The sequence below is a fragment of the Takifugu rubripes genome, chromosome 1 (assembly GCF_901000725.2).
Source record: "Takifugu rubripes chromosome 1, fTakRub1.2, whole genome shotgun sequence".
NCBI lineage: Eukaryota > Metazoa > Chordata > Actinopteri > Tetraodontiformes > Tetraodontidae > Takifugu > Takifugu rubripes.
Genome location: NC_042285.1, coordinates 21589301 through 21606551, shown reverse-complemented (window position 1 = coordinate 21606551; position 17251 = coordinate 21589301). Strand labels below are relative to the sequence as shown.

The window sequence follows — 17251 nt, the reverse complement described above, 5'->3', positions numbered from 1 at the left end:
TTTCATTTATGGAGCATTAACTCAGTATAAAACATATAAGTATATACTAAAACATATCCTTCAAAATGATTTTATCTATTGCGTCTAATTTATAGTCCAGTTTTATAGGCAAACAATAATCAGAGTCCAGATGCTCCAGTCAGTTGATGATGTTATATGGCAGTTATAGCAAATATGGATTCAAATCACTATAAATTCTTATTACATCAACTAAAATTAACAGCTAGAGTGAGGGAGGGAAGTTGTCAGTTTTAAAATTACTATTAAAAACTTTCATAAAATGCAACCAGGCTTGTTGTAGCGACAGCCCTGACCTCTGTTTAATTGGGAATTTAATTGGGGCTTTACAATAATTTCTACATGTCCAGACTCCCCAAAATTTGGAAGAGAAAACACAGTGAAAAAATTAAAAATACATATAAAAAAAAGAAAACTAACCAGATAAAGAGTCGCATAAAATCAAAACGCACACGTCACTGTGTTTTTACAGCATGGTAAGATGTGTCGCATTCATCAGGCTAAATGCTAATGCTAGCCAGGGACACTATTTAAATGCAGGAAAGAAACCCAGACCCATTAAAACATAGCAACAATTACCGAGAGTAATTTCACTGATGTTTGAATCTTCCAGAGCAGGAGGACACGAGGCATCCGGTCCCATTCTGTCTCTGAATGCCTCCTTGGATGTTTTCTGGAGGGCACAGGGTGTTAATGACTGTCTGGTTTGTGTTAACGGTGCACTTTTATTGGAGCCTGGTGACACCGGCGCAGCGTCTGCTTGACGTAGCACATGTTTAATGCATTGTTTGGCTATAATAAGATTTGGGCTGGCATGGAAGTAGGTGAATCACTGTTCAAAGAATGAGGTGAAACGAATCAGGCCAATGTGGAGGAGAAACTGAGGAGAGAGCGATAAGGCGGTAATGATGAAAGCGGTGAGCTTTCATTTCATTTCAAGCTTCAACGTGTCAGAATGAATTTACAAAACAGCGTAAGGGGGCAGCCTGAATACGAACAATTTGAGCTCGGGTTGTGTTAGCGGTAAATGAGGGGGGGTGAAAACTTTGTCCATATACATTTATTCTCTCTGATGAATGCTCGATGCGGATTCTTCCGCCACATCTTCAGAGGAGCAGAGACTTTGTGAGCAAACAAACACTCCCTTCTGCAGGCTTCTCTGTTTTTATCAAGTGTAGGTATGAATGTCTGTCGCACATATCAGAACGATGATTTATAATCTGACCTCGTACGAAATTGAGAGGAAATTAAAAGAAAACCTGAATACATTTACTTCTTCTGGTTGTCAGTATCTGTCTTTATTCTCACTGTCTAATCTACCAATTATATGAATCTTTGTAACTCATTTTTGTGTTTGTTTTCCGAAGATTTTTTGAAACTACATTAGCAGTAAGAACAAATAAAGCTATGATACAATACTGAATAACTGAATCATTCTATCTGATAATAAACATCTAGATGCATATTTTGTATTAATAAAAATGTCCTTTTTTGGGAATTTTCAATAAATAAGGACTAATAAATGCAACACAAAAATTAATTTAAACAAACAAAATCAAAATCATGATTATAAAACGAAGAGTGAGCTACATCACATGCACACAGTAATTCCTACAGCCTGTGAACGTCCCACGAGAGAGCAGCCTCACCTCCAAACCCAGCAGACTAACCATTTATCTTCTGGTACTTATAAAGACACGAAACATCAGATAAAAGGAATCAACACCACAGACAACTGCTTTCTGTTCTGTGCATTTCTGCACTCTGCTCAGTTCAAACCTCCATGGAGATATTTTGTGCAACGGCTGGCCAAGGTGAGCTGCTGTGTCAGTTACATTTTTCAACCTCCCTTTTAGATTCAATTGCTAAAATTACAGCTTGTCAGGAGGAGATTCGAGAAGACAGATCGCAGCTGTCATTCCCTCCAATAACACGGCTGGAATTATAAAAAAGTCCACTGTGGAGGGGTTTTCTTTTCAAGACCAAAAGAACAAAATTATTGATTTGCTTTTCTTTTGTAGAGAACACAATTAAAACATTAGCTCAGCGATGTTAGATCCACTAGTGCTGATCAATGTAGCTCGGCCACATGGAGCCCTTATTTTTCTGTGTGGACAGACTGCGTGCAGCACATTGGATCTAAAATCCCACCCGGAGCTTGACAGGGTTATGTTTTACTCTGTGTCGGTGCTGTTCTATGCAGGCGATCAGGGTGTGATCCTGAGGGGAGGTGGTTGTGTTTTTCCTGAAGAGCTGTCATGCAGCCGTCACTCTAAATGGGATTCAACCTCCCTTCTGTTACTGTCATTCTGGCACCCGAGCGGAGGCTGACCTCAGTTGGCCGTGGTTGGAGTTAACAGTCCTGCTGTCACATTTTTTTTGTCTTTCTTTTTCTGATCTACTGCTTCCAAACTAATGAGCAGGTCAGGACTCAATTCCAGCTCAGCTCTTGATCAGCTAGAAAAGGAAAAGACAATCGCAGGAAAGGTTGACAAATGGAATAATCAAAGGAACCAAGCAAGACTTCATAGCAGCAGCCCAGTGTAATGGATGAAATTCAAAATCAAAATCTTTCTTTAGGCGTTTCGTTGTAGAATATTTGCCCTAAATTACAAATAAATGGATTCAGATTGACCGAGCTAAGCTTCAGACAGTCTTGACCCATTCAGATGTAACGCAAGGTGCTAGGTGACAGGGAATGTTGCAGAAGAGTGTTGCCCTGGAAACAGGTTGGATTCACTTCTGAGGAGGGCAGAGTGTTGGAGGGTGGTGTCGGACAGATGGAAAGAGGAGCAGCCCAATACTAATGCACCTACCAGTGCTGGTATTATTAATAAAAGCCAACATTTTCGGTGTAAATAATCTTCCACTGATGAGTCAAACTGATGTCAGGGAAAAGAAAATGTTCCAGCAGCTTGTTTTTTTGTATTTTTTTTATTCTGATTTTTTCTTTGCTACTGTCACTGCAGGGATATTACTTCAATAAATTCCAAGTGAAGTCAGTGAGCAAAAACCCTCCAGAGTCATTTATACTTTGATAACGAGAGGATGCAGCACGCCGAGCGGCTGATTCACCGTTCATGCAAGGCAACAGGGAAAGGGAGCGCGTGCCTTTGGGCATGGAAATCTGGTTAAATAAATAAATAAAATCCATCCTCTTAGTCTGATGGTGCGTCTTTGCTTACTGTCTTAAAACTAAAGTAAAGGGCACATTGGCATCAGGTACGGAGAGAAGTTTACCACCTAAATAAAGGATCCCAGTATTACTCCAACGGATGAATGAGGCGGTATGTGTTGCAACTCATCTGTTTAAAGAGAACATTTGATTTCTTTCTCACAGATTTTAATTTCAGATTAAAAAAATTTGTTTCTTTCACTCTCAATTATAGGGAGTCTTACAGGAACCTCAAAAAGATATAAAGTTGGCTCGGGTTTCTCATGAAGCTGCTGCCGTCTGTGGTCCAGATGAAACAGACCATGTCACACGTGCAGCGTGAGCGACCCAGATTGTGCATCGCGACCACGCTACCTGTCAGCCAGGCGCCGGCCCCGACGTGTCCCTTCAGGATCAGGTGGCAGATTCAGAACACATGCCAGCAACGCGACCTTGTGCTTGAAGGGCCCACTCAGGTCCAGCGATGGGGGCACCAAGGCCATTAAGGCGAGGGTGAGTGAAAGAAGAATGCGACACCAGATGGTCGTGTTAATGTTCTTGGCGTGACATCATGGATCACTGTCCGTCTCTGCAGTGTTCTCTTTTGTCACTTTGACCGCGTCTTCCTCTTCAGACCAGCGGGATTATTCATTCTTCGGGACAGATGGTAGACTTGATCAGCCCCTGCCGAGTAACAGACTCCAAAAGTTTATCTAAAATATCATCTATGTACTGAATGTGGACTTGACTTGAGCTGAGGTACTGAAATAATTTGTAATACGAGTCCTTCCAGGGCTTCACCTGACTCTTTTGTGATTGACAGGACCATGTCACCAGACTCCCTGTATTCCAGATTCAGAACACTGGATTCAGTGCCTGGCTTTACCTGATACCAAGAGCCCAGCTCAGGTGGACAACTCTGCAGTGATGTCATCATACTTATGCAACATCTGTCCAACAGGCTCAGCTGTGCAAATGCAAACCAGCCATAATCACTACAGATTTCAACTGGATTTCATTGGACTTCAACTGTGTTAGAAATAAAGGTTGCAGTTGACCTGCTCTTGTAGGGTCACTTCTGCAACAAATGTGCCTTCAAAAGAAAGAAGAAGAAAGTCATGACAGTGTTTCCTCTGCTGGAATGTGAATGACTTTCATATACATTTTCGAGTCCCACCATCACTCTTATTGACCTGCGGCTGGAGGAGCGCCGCGCCTGCCTCTACATACAATATCCGATTAGTAGTTAAGGAGACGGGCTGCAGCGGGGGCGGGCAAAGACAGAACACGATCTATCATCTGACGAGGTTGTAGGGTTCAGGCAATGCTGGTGTTTTCCTCGATTCCCGCTTTTCTTTTCTTAACTGTCTCTAAATCTGCTCTTTAAAATGACACAGCAGGAGTTTAACTCGTCCCAACATCATGATTTAAAGCTAAATTAATGTTGTTTGAACACTGGTACAAATGTAAAAGACTTTATCTTGAATGTATACAGTATTAGGTAAATTTACACAAAACAATGTCTTTAATAAACCATCTTAAGTTCAATCAGATGCTGTTCTGGCCAGCAAAGTATGTTTAAAAATTTGAATCTTTCTTAGGGTCTATAGTGTTTATAGAGTGGTTCAATTCAGAAAAACGGGAACACGTTAATCCCTCAAAAACGCTTAAAACATAGTCACTTCCACCTCTAATAGTATGCACAATAATGAAGATGCAATCTGAATTAGTCTTTGGACTCTCATGTTGGATGGAAAGTGGTGGTTTCCATAGTGGCACAAATGATTGCAAAATATTCAGGATTTAAAGGCATATAATTAGTTCCACCGAGTAATGCGAACTCCCACTAATGTTTAAGATTCTGAACATATCTGCGAGACCACGGCGTAGCTATTCATCTTCTCTTCTACGCTCTTAAAGCCCCACGTCCTAAAATACAATAATTATAGTAACAACATAGAGACTCATGCATGATCGTCTGATTATCGATTCATCATAGTAGATGCATGAAAACGTGACATGACTGCGGCGGAATGAGCACCATGCGCCAGCGCCACGGCCACCGCTCAGCTTACATCGCTAAGACGGAGAAGCTACTTTTCCATTTCTTTACCTAAACAGAGATGAGTAAGTGACCCTGTTGACTAAAGCGAGCGTCTGCTTGTGTTCCACTGTAGGCAACAGGGCTGCTTGGTTTCCAGTGGGGGGAAATGAGCAAAGACAGCCTACGGTTGTTTGCACAGCAACGGTGGAAACGTGTGGCATCTTTCCAGTAAACAGCCGCTCTGGATTTGATGTGTTGCCCACCACACGAGCCTTGAAATTTGTACCGCTCTTGTTTCTAAGTGAATGCGGCCCCGTGCTCATAAATATCTCTCAGATAAGACAAACTAGTGACTGTGATATTACTGACTGATATGAGCGCTCACATTTGGATGTAGTGAAGCGAACGCTGCCTGGAAACCTGTTTGAAGCCCCGGCTGATTCTCACTTTTACATGAAGCATCTAAACATGCGACCCATTTTTTTTAGGCTGAAGCCATAATTGCTCAAGTGGCCTGTGAACTTGGCCATCTGCAGGGAGATAAGAAAAGAAACCAAAAAACCCTACGAATGAAAAAAAACATCAGATTCGGAACATTATACCATCTTCTTTTGGGCACGGCGTAATGAACTGTAATGAAGAAATGATAATAATGATGATAGAGATAATTAGTGGGATAATAAAAGGGCAATCACAGGATGCCATAATGGGGACATTAACTGTGATCTATGATTGATCTTTTGCAAGGCTGGAAGTGTGGAAAGTGAAGAGAGATGTACGGAGTGTGTGTCCGGGTGTGTTTGTTGAGGGACAGTCTCATGAATACGGTGCCGTTTGCCTTTCAGGAAATGGAGCCATTAGCTTTAATTCTTTAAAGGAATATCTGTTGCTTTCCATCTGGACAGGAGAGAGGGGAAATACGCGATTCACGCCCCGCAGCCTTGTTACTGATGACATTGGCAATTAAAATGTTTTCATGGCACATTCTGACCCAGTGAGTGGTGACAGAGTTGGGTGGTGTCCTGAAACACCGATGAGCCGAAGCTCAACTTCAAAATCAAAACACATTTATACTGAAATTTAGTACTTCTGAGGACAGGAAGGCCTTTGTCCCAAGTCAGAGAGACGCCCTGAAATCCCTCCTGTCCTTTCATCAGCTGTCCCTCCAGTTACTTTATTCCCATTTGTCCACCTAATTGATTACTAAATGCACTTCCATGAATACGCACATCTGTCCTGTGGGTCCAAGAGGAGCCTTTCAGCTATTTTGAGCATGTTTGTGTGAGTGAAATGTGATTTTTGTGATCCAGTTATATCCAGTTCAGGCTGATCTGCAACCTGAATTTCAAAATAAAGTGTTGGTTTTTTAGCACCACCTGATGATGAACTTTCATTCCATCACCACGACACCCTGAAGTGCTCATGCATGTGTAGTCAAAGTGACGGGAATGGCAGGAAAGCGTGTGTGTGTGTGTGTGTGTGTGTGTGATGGTATCTCATCTCCAAACCCATGCATAGTTTTGAAAACAGTTGTGATTGTAATCGATGATATGTGAATAAATATGATGACCTCTTATATGCAGATGAAAAATGTTGGAATTTCAGGATTCCAAAACATTACAAGTCCTATTTAAGGGGTGAAGGAAAAAAAGGAGCAGATGGAGTGAGTCTGCATGCATACGCAGAGAAACTTAACCTGCCCTCAGACGGCTACGTGAGTTCACAGCTGTGAAGTATTTCATTGTTTACTGCACTGAACCAGAACGCTGAGAGGCTGCCATCATTAATAGGTTGAATGGTTGGTTGTACTTGACTTTGATTGCCCCCCCCCATCCTAACTTTGCTGAATGTGTGCATTATTACTGTGGCGACATTATTTCCTTCAACACAACTATAGGCTGAGTACATGAACACAATTTGAGGATGTGTCTTTGGTAAAACATGCATTAGTCAAGTCATGCTTCCAGAATCAGGACAGTTTCAATTACAAAAACAAGAAGCTATGAAAGTTTCTGTCACATAAACCACATCATAAACAATCTTTATTACAAATGAGAGCAGAGTAATTAATGAAGTTCTTACATCCTTACAATGGCTTTGCCATTACTAAAAACAAATAACCGAATCCTAATTAACTGATTGTGTGGATTTGCACTATCAGGGGAAATCTGTACTGACAAACCTACAGAGAACACGTGTTACTGCATCTTTACCACAGCTGTGGTCAGAAGATGGAAAACAACCCAAGATTGTTGAGAAGAGAGAGGGCTTACTCGCCTATTCAAAAAAGCTCCCAGCAGATACAGGAGGATAGGAAACTCTAAAATTATTTATCAAGCAACACCAGCTCTGGCCTCCCTGGACTGGATTCCAGTCTGCTTTAGGATGAATTTTAACATTTAGATATGTGTTTTTTTTTTAAAGTATTTATTAAATCTTTAACTTTCTTTAATGGTTTTTATTAAGTCCTTAATTTAATCTGTTGTGGTCTGTCTGTCTGGTTGTTTCTAAATGTGGTTTTTAAATGAAAACAGTCAGGGGAACTGTCCTCTCCATCCCTGTTGCAACAACAGCATGAAGTTTTCCCTCTTCACTGTCTGTGAGTCACTCAGATCACGCTGTGGTTACCACAGAAACGGTGACCTGGTGGAAGAAAACCTGAATATGGTGGCCAAAATGTTCTTTTCCTTCTCTCTTTTCTCTGTCTGGGGAATTTTATGAAGCAACCAAGTGAGAGATGTTGCAAGTGTCCAAGAGTTGTTCTAATCAGATAGCTGAGACAAGTCGGCTCCCTTGTTTAACACCAAAGAGCATCAGATTAAGTCTGAACTTCAGCTGAGAGACCCCCCCCCATCGCCACCACCACCAGTATCTCCAACAGGAAGTTGAGCTGTGTTATCTGATGGCCAGTCTGAGCTTGAAGTGCCAATAAATTTGACTCTGTGTCACAGCCACGTTATTTAACATTAAAAAAACACCATTGATTTCCACATGTAAAGCTGTCCTCTGAAGTCATTACAGAGAATAAAACTGTTGTCATTTTGGGCCCCATATGTAATCACACATTTAATGATGTAGCACGCTACGCTACGCTGTTTTATTTTGAATGCTGCTACTCGACTGCAGGCAAAGCAGAAACACACATCAAACAACACCTCAAGGTTTCCTGTAAGTGATACAATACGTTTGCTTTTCCTTCATACATTTAATTTTTTAATTTATAACCAGTAACAATTCCGAGAATCCATGAGGTTACCGTTGTTCCTCAACAGTAACATCACATTTCTTGAGCAAAATATGCGTATTATTGATGTACTGTAATCGCATTGATTTCCCTGCAGGCTTTATTTGCCCTGAGCTACATCTTATGGTGGTTTAACATGTTGAATCTTTCAGTCCTGGAGTCTCCAGTCAGGAAAAGCTGTACACTTCTAAAAGTGTACAGGATGTTACAAAGTCTAAAACGACAATCGGCAGCAACATTTGCCATCTTTTATTCTTGCAGCTGGTAACAACATGAGGATAACTGCATAATGTTCAGAGCAGCAAAAGACACAGCGAGATGAGCGCTGGTGCTTCCTGCATGGTGAGGAGCAGCAAACAAGTGAATACTAAAGTAAAGAGAGAGAAAGACCCCTGGGGGTAAGAGGGTGTCATGTATGCACTGTCTTGTTTACATAGAGATATCGCCCTGAGATGTACACCCATCCATGCACGCACACACACACACACACGCACACACACACACACACACGCACACACACACACACACACACACACACACACACACACAGGCACGCACTCACGCACACTCGCAGGCACACACTCATGCACAAGACACTAGCTTTAAGATATTATTAAAAACACCCAAACAAACACAAGCTGTCAAATTGTTAAAGGCTAATATCAAAGGAGATGTTGCCTGGTAATCCAGAGACGTCTGCTCGAGTTATTTTCAAACTTCCTAAAAGGTGGAATCTGAGGGGAGAGTCCAACGACACATCTGCAGTTAGTCCAAATAGTTGTGTTTGTCGTGCAATGTCAAGGTGATACGTGCAAGTTTATTTGGAAAAGATGTGATACCAAATTCTTTCAGGGAAAGTTTCATTCAATCGTGACTATTCTGGGTTGCTTTAGTGATGGACAACAGAACCCTTCAGCCAAACGAATGCTATCCTGTTGCACGCCTAAACCAAAAATGTCAGTTGCTCCCTAATCTAACCTCTGTTTGACCCTGGAGATTGGACACTGCTGAGGGTCATTATAGGTCACCAGATCTCTCCTTTTTCCTGACACCACAGTGCCTAAAACTGTGTAAAACATCAGCTTTTCTATCAGCTGCGGCTCCCTTTTGACCACCACTGTCCCCCACAGACACCAAACAACTCGTCATATGTGGATTAAAGACCTGCTGTCGCTCAGAACTGGTCCCTCCCTCTCAGCGAGGCTGCAAGATGTCACAAGGATCCTAGCGAGTCATTGCACTGGTTCAAAAAATATCAAAAGAGGTTCTATTATGAATCAAAAGCCAGTTAAGCACAGGAACTGTGAGTTGCAGTGCTGCTTAAAGCATTTAATTGAAGAACCTTTGAATCATTTATTTTTTTCTAGCTGGTGTAGCAGTCATTTATTGAAGCGCATGGAATGTGAAATTGATTAAACCTGAGTAAAACTGGTCTAAACGATCTGGAGTCAAACACTTGATATCATATGTGCCACAACAGAAGGCTCTCAAAACGGGCTGACATGCTGAGGAGAATATGATTTAATAGGGGCACATAGGAAGATTAAACAGGATAAGGAATATATACCCTTCTGTGGCAAGGGCCCCCTGCATGTGCAGGCACTTTAATGAATCCACTCATTAGTATGACGCTGGAGGTGGACGACTCCATTAATAATCTATGAGTGTGATGGTGGCCATGACAGAGAGGGAGGGCCACAGGGACGCTGCCTGTGTTTGGAGCCCTGTCATTTGCAGGAGCCTGCAGAGCCCTGGAAGAGCTGCGGTGAACTGATGTGCAGAGGCACGATGAAGAGGCTGCATTAACCCACAGGAGCAACGTTTGACTGGGGCTGGGGCTAAATCATAATGAGCGCTGTGGATGGGGTCTGTGGTCCAATTTACTGCTGCCGTTGAGGTAAAGTAATGTGTCGGTTTTACACTTTTGTTCATGGCAACAATGTGAAGGAGGAACATTTCCCCTGAGACTAGAAACGTGCATGAGACCTATATAATAAACATAATACATCTCAATAGCTACCCCTTATGATTAATACATCCCCACATGTTGACAACTGATCACAGCAGGCGGGGATTTATGACTGTGCAGCAGCCAATCAGCGGCCATTTTCCCCCTACTGAGTAATTTCTGTGATTAATTTCATACGGTGAATGTATTTGCGTTACACAGCATGGGTTGACATCATGATGAGATTTTATATATATATATATATAATTGCAGTTGAGCCCTATTGATCAATTGATGGTTAAATATCTTCCCTGTGGGGGAGTACAACCAACCTCGGATTTTGCCAACGACGGCAGCTGAAATATTTGTCAGTGATATTGATATTGAGCCTGGGACTGCAGCACTTGTGGATTTATGAGCTTTGAAGTTGACATCAAGGATACTCAAACACGAATGTGAAGAGCACCATTTACGCATAATGTGGGTGAAAAACAGTAAGAGGTCACTGCCGGGTGTGCGGGACACCGGCGCATTGTTGTTTTCACATCAAAGTATGAAAGCTTGAGCAGGTCGCTAATGTCCACCCAATGAGCTGTGAGGACCAGTAAACAATAAGGACGATAAGTGGTGGTTTCCCTGGACTGATGGTCACATTATAGATTCTTCAAAGAGCCTGTAAGTGCCTGGCATCCGTCTGGCAGTGTCAGTGATCCGGCTCTCCTGGTGGCTGGCCAGTGCTAGCCTCGCACTGGAATGTCCCCACATTTGGGGAGACCTGTCCTGTTTTTCTATCTGTCCCTCTTCCAACAGTGCATAATGTAACTGCTGAGACAAGGCAGCAACACAACTCAGCAACACAACTCACAAATCTCTGGGCAATTGGACAAAGACAATATTGCAGCAACATCCCTGAGACAAAAACAGCCTTTTCAGAATTCTGTCAGTCTGTAAACACCAGACCAAATAGTCAGTTAGCAAATCAACTAAGCAGTGACCTTCTCTCCCAGTCTTACCTTGGCAATCTGGACACACCAGTTGAGCAACAGCTGGGACCCAATGTTGTCCTTGTGCTCGTGGACGTAGTCGAGCAGGCACCCGTGAGGCATCAGCTGCGTGACCAGCTGGATGGTGGGACTCAAGCAGACACCCAGCAGGCGGACCAAGTGGGGGTGCTCCATGCTAGCCATGATAAGGGCCTCCTGTTGAGACCCAAGAACATTTAAACTGCATTGGGGACCGATTATGGCTTTGAAAAGATGAAATACAGTGCTTTATGGAAAAACATTGCAAGAACATTTCTAGTTTTTCAAATACCAGCCTAGGTAGCTTATTGAGAAGGTAGCGGGATGCTCAAGTAGGTTGTATTGTGTTTCCAATGAAAAGACACATTTCAGATGTACCAACAACTCTAAAACCTAATTGTGTGAACTGAAAACTGAAGATCATTTCTCTAAGGATGGCATTTCTCACAAAGTGAGCAGTGATGTTACACAGGAAGCACTGAAAAGCCTCAGAGACCGGGGCTGTCTGAATTATTCCTAACAGCTAAAAATGATCATAATTCACCAGCGTGTGTCTTTGTGTTGCTTCATTAGAGCAACAGCGGATGAAAACATCTGGATTCATCATTCTGGATGTTCCACAGTCGCCACCCGTTATGAACGATCCATCAAACACGCATGTGCACTGAGTGAGAACACTGATTGTGGGTTAACTTGATACATCCAGATGTACGGTATGGGGGGAGGGGCTCCACCTAATACGAAAACTCCGGTCAGAGCAGGATTTTCACATGCATCACAAGACATGAGTCATTTCTGGGGCACTTTTTTTGTATTTCTTCTTAAATTATCTAGACGTGTCTTACCTAATTACATCAGAATATAAATCTGTAGAACTTTTAGAAACTGCCTAGTCAGAGGGAGAAATACTTGATAAATACACTAATTTCGAAGCACAAATCTATCAAAATGGGGCAGTATTAACATTTTTCTCAAGGTCGCCCCTGCAGAAATGATTATGGGGTAATTCATGAAGTGATAAGTAAAGTGCTATTAAAATGGAGCTATAATGTGAAATCCATCCACGTGTAGCTTTGCAACACACTTAAAAAGTGACGAGCGTGACCTTTCTGTCCCGAACTGCACGCCTGCATTTATCAGACTGAAGTCGCATTAATACGCCAAAAAGGAGGGTTTGAGCATAAACCCAAAGAATTAATGCAAATCCAATCCTGAGCACGCTCACCCCGATTCATTTATCCTATAACCCCACAAGTCAAAGGTTAACACATCAGTATATGTTTGTTTGCGAGGCGCTAGGATCAAGCCTTAGATTCAACTCTGCTCGCTTCATTTGTGTTCTGTGGCCTGTTTCAAACTCATTACAGAGAAAACTATTAATGAAGAAATATCAGAAGACAATCTTTTCCCCAAACTCAGGGGAACCAGTCAGGTTCCTAATCATCAGTGTTGCTAAATGTTAATTTCAAGGACGTAACACAAGGACTCATCCTATTTTGGCTTTGATTGTGATTCCTGCGTTCAGAAGACGGTGAAATATGTTGCTGGTGTTTAGCTGCTAATGAATAAACAAATGTGCACATGGACGTACATTTAGGTCTTATTAAATATTATCGTCTTCTGTGCAGATACTGGGATCCAGGTCAAACCTGGTTCCATCTATGGTAAAACAATAGTTGGACTTCTTTTTTTCCCCAGTAATTTTGAAAAATTGAGTGGAAGCATCTGTTCTATGACTAAATGATTCAATAAAATCGTGATTTCTAGAGGCATCTTAAATGTGGTCTGCGGTCTTTAGAGACCTCTTTCTTGACTTCTGGCAGCTGCCTGTAAACACCTTCCAGTGTCGCGCGGCATGACGGAGACCCTCAAGTTAATCGCTCCTTAAAATTAATATTTTGTGTTTTCATTGATGACAGGATATAACCCAGCGTTGGTGGCCTGGAGGGACAAATAAAATCAGTAGACACATGCAACATTTGGCTACACACACACACACACACACACACACACACACACACACACACACACAAGGACAATCAATTCTCTATGACATTATTTAAACAGCGAGTGGCAACCTGGTGGGGCCAAGAGGTAGAAGGTCACCAGTAAGAATTCCCAGTCTAGCTGTGAAACACAGCAATATAAAGCATAGAAATGCCACTCTTCTCTCACATTAATGTTCCCCAGAGCCCAAGACGAGCCCCCGGCTGCTCCACAATCAATCAATATTGGCACGACTGAAGTTCATAAACATGAAGGCTATTCCAGGAAAATACATCTACGGCCATGTAGCACTGACTTATGTGCTTTATATGTTTAATTAATAGCAGCTATTGTAGGAATCCTTTGCCTGGTAAGCTTCAGTAATCCGTTGTAATCATCTATGCCTATTTTGCCTTCACGGAGGCGAGTCACCTGTTTTGTCCACCAATCTGTCATCTTACCAGCGCTGGTTTGGGGCTCTCATGTTGTCAGAAAACCCCTCAGAGTCCATTTGAGTCAAACACAGGAAAGGTTGTAAGATATTCGTTTCAAAGTCCCAACACCAGCGAGTCAAAACGCTCCCTTGTAGGGCGTCATGGTGTATGCAAAACAGGAGTGCAATTGGGTCACTTTCACTGGGAGTGTATGTGTGCGTGTCTGCGCGTGTTGATGGGGGTTATTTCATCTGCGTTGCATCATCACAGGGTAATAATTTAAATTTTTCACTTCTCCTTTTGAAATGAAATCAGCTGTGAATGTTTTATAAATGGGGTCTTCCGCACTGTGCCGGGAGCCTCTTACACGATGTGTGTGTGTGTGTGTGTGTGTGTGTGTGTGTGTGTGTGTGTGTGTGTGTGTGTGTGCGTACTGTAGGCTTCCTGGGGACCCTCCCTCTTGCTATGAACTAGTCTAAATTATGACTTTTGAGCTTCAATTGGAACAGAAAAGGTTTTTTGTTGTTTTCGTCTTCCTCCAGGGTTTATTCCAACATGTTCCAGCAGCCTGCCCTCATATCTGGGCCGAGCCAGCAGAACATCCACATCATCATTTTTTTCCGGGATACTTACATCCATGAACTCCACGTTAGCCTTGGGTCCCGTTGCTTCATTTAATATTTTAACGGCTACAGGAATCTTCACCTTCTCCCCTTCTGGGACCCAAATCCCCTAAAGAAACACACAAACAGATGTGTTATTAAATGTGTTATTAAAAAATCCTTTTTTTGGGGGATAAAAGACCGACTTCTCAAAGACTGAGTGTCTTTGAGTCATCGCAATCATTCCGAAGGGCATAATTTCAGACTGCATTCCAGTAATTGACTGACGACCATATTTTCGAAGCATTAAATAAAGCACCGCTTGACATTTTCAATAATTTTATTTCATAACTTTGCCGAACCTTTCTCACCATTCCGTGGCTACATCAACCCACCATTCGTCACGCAACAGCGTCACTGACTGCACTAAAGCAAAGTCACATCTGCTGTGGACCCCCAAAACACAGCACAACCACGACTTACATCTATAAACAACAACACAAAAGTTGTGTCATTCCTTAAAATGACTTTGCAAAACAATCCAAAATAGTTTGTATGTTAAGTTTATTACTCTATTTTCCTCATAAGCAGCAGCTGTTTCCCATTCTGGTGTATTTATGCATAAATGAATCCTTGAATGTTAATAAAACAACATCTCCTCTATGCTCCTTTTTTAATTGATAAGGAAACGAATGCACCACTTGTAATTTCGCCTGTTCTGTGATGAGTTGTTTTTGCCATCTTTCCTTGGTGGCTAAACTTTCCTCAGTAGCGTGAAGTGTGGAAGAAAAGCGGATGAGAGGAAGCAGCCTTAAGCACTTTCCAGGTCTCTCCTGGAGTAGGATGACCTGAGAGATTCGGAGTGGACTCAATATCCTGCGATGTCTCTACTTAAAGATGCCCCAGAGAAATTTTGCAAGGTGTTCTTTTGAACGAGGACACAAGTTCTTCTTCTGTCAAACCCCTGACCCCAACAATTTTAAATTTAAATGGATCCCCGAATAGAAAACTGACAAGTTCACTGACCAAAAAAAAGGCATTTTTAATCCCAACGCTGCTATTCTCCATCCCTCCTTGAACCAATAATCACACTGGTGATGACCTCTCTTTTTAAGTGCAACCTCAGGGGTCCTGGTGTCATCTATTTCTTATTCTTTTCATCCCATGCCTCCAGCTTTGTGTCTCATTTCCTCTCTTTAATGATCTCGCAGTCTTTTGCTTCTGTCTTCCTTTTATCTGATCTCAAAATGGGAAATCTGACCTTAAATTTTAGAAGAAGAAGATTTGTGTGTCTGGGGTACAAAATATCATTATGGTCCAATGCTCCTGTGCTGTTTTACCTTGTAAACAGTCCCAAACGCCCCGGAGCCGAGGACTTTAACCCTTTTCAGTTCTGTTTCTTTCAGGATGCGCAGCTGTGCTTGGTTTGGTGCTGTTCCGCTGGGCGTGAGAGGCTCCACGAGCTGAAAACACATCCAGACAATGAGGATCATTCACGTTCAACACAACCTCATGCTTGTAGGGACAGTAAAGGACTGCATCCCTCCAGCCATCAACTGAGGATCATGGGAAACACAGGATGTTCATAAGTGCAGATGAATTTTAAAATTCATTTTCTTAAGGAGAGACAGAAAATAAACACTGACTATTGCGGTCTTTGCTGTTTGAGATTATCAAATGCAAAATTCATTAGCTGAACAAAGTGGACAAAGGATATAGAAGGAGAAGGAGCGAGATGGAAAGAGAGAGGGGGCAGGCAAATAATTGTGGAGCGTGAACGGCTGTTGACATTTTTCTGTCTCATTACTGTGCGAGTGGAAAAGGGAACAGATTTAATAGCCAGAGAGGGATAAAACTATGAGGGAAGATGTGGAGTGCGAGAGTGGACTGCAGGAAAAAAACAATGAGGAGGAGAGCCGCAGAATTACCATGTAGATGCTAAAGAGAGGGAGCAATATGAGGGGAATTAGGGAAGGAGTGGAAGATTAGAGGAGGGAGCAGAGAGGGGAAAATGGAGGGTGTAAATCAGTCTGGCTGTGGTTGGCAGATTTGGTCCCTCTGGCTCGCATTTACCGCTTGATCTAAAAAAAAAAAGGAATAACCCTCCTTCATTTTAATCGGAATAACCAAACAGCTTTTTCAGGGCGAAAACAAGAAGGGAGAGCCTGGACACACGCGTGAGAAAGCTGACACGCGTGTCTCACGGCTGACACGTCCCCTGATGCTGGGAGCTGTCCACCAGCCGTGGTGCTGAAGACACACAGAAGCTGGGAGCTGTCCAGCGGCTAATGCAACAAACAGCCACTGAAAGGCAACCGGAGAGGAGCTGATCACGCGCTCTACTACATTAAAATGTGTGTAAGAAACCAGAAATAGAGGTGATTGGAGAGTGTTGCAGTGCATCATGGCTACAGGAAAATATGAAGTGCAACAATGAGCCAAATCAGAGCTATTTTGTCATTAGACACCATCAGCTGGCACTTTACTGACACTTGTGGGCTGAAAAGTGATGAAACCGTGCATCGAGGCCTGGTTCTCAATGCAGACACATGTCATCTAATGCACAAATGTGTTGGATAAGGTGCTCTTTTTATATAATCAAAAAAAGAAGAGTGCTTTCTCCTCGCTCTAATGGCACGTTCTCTCCCCTCAGCCCAGGCCACCCCTCCCACATGCAATGGCAACACCTGAGCCTCTGACAGGAAGGTTCACTCCACGCTCTCCATTTTTCAGTCTTCTTTTATTTAATCTTAGATGTGGATGCACATCGGCAAAGTGGGAATAACCCCGACGCCCTGT

At 42.6% G+C, this 17251-nt stretch overlaps 1 protein-coding gene across 2 annotated transcripts in view; it reads right to left on the bottom strand.

Annotated features, from left to right (window-relative positions):
* The window catches only part of LOC101074687 (receptor tyrosine-protein kinase erbB-4), a 177059-nt gene that overhangs the window by 17967 nt on the left and 141841 nt on the right, over positions 1-17251 (bottom strand). For both annotated transcript variants that reach the window (XM_011611218.2, XM_011611221.2), the window contains exons 18-20: positions 15793-15915; positions 14484-14582; positions 11422-11607 (exon numbers count right to left, since the gene is read on the bottom strand). In XM_011611218.2, coding sequence (XP_011609520.2) covers positions 11422-11607; positions 14484-14582; positions 15793-15915 — 408 coding nt within the window. The remainder of the gene's footprint in view (positions 1-11421; positions 11608-14483; positions 14583-15792; positions 15916-17251) is intronic.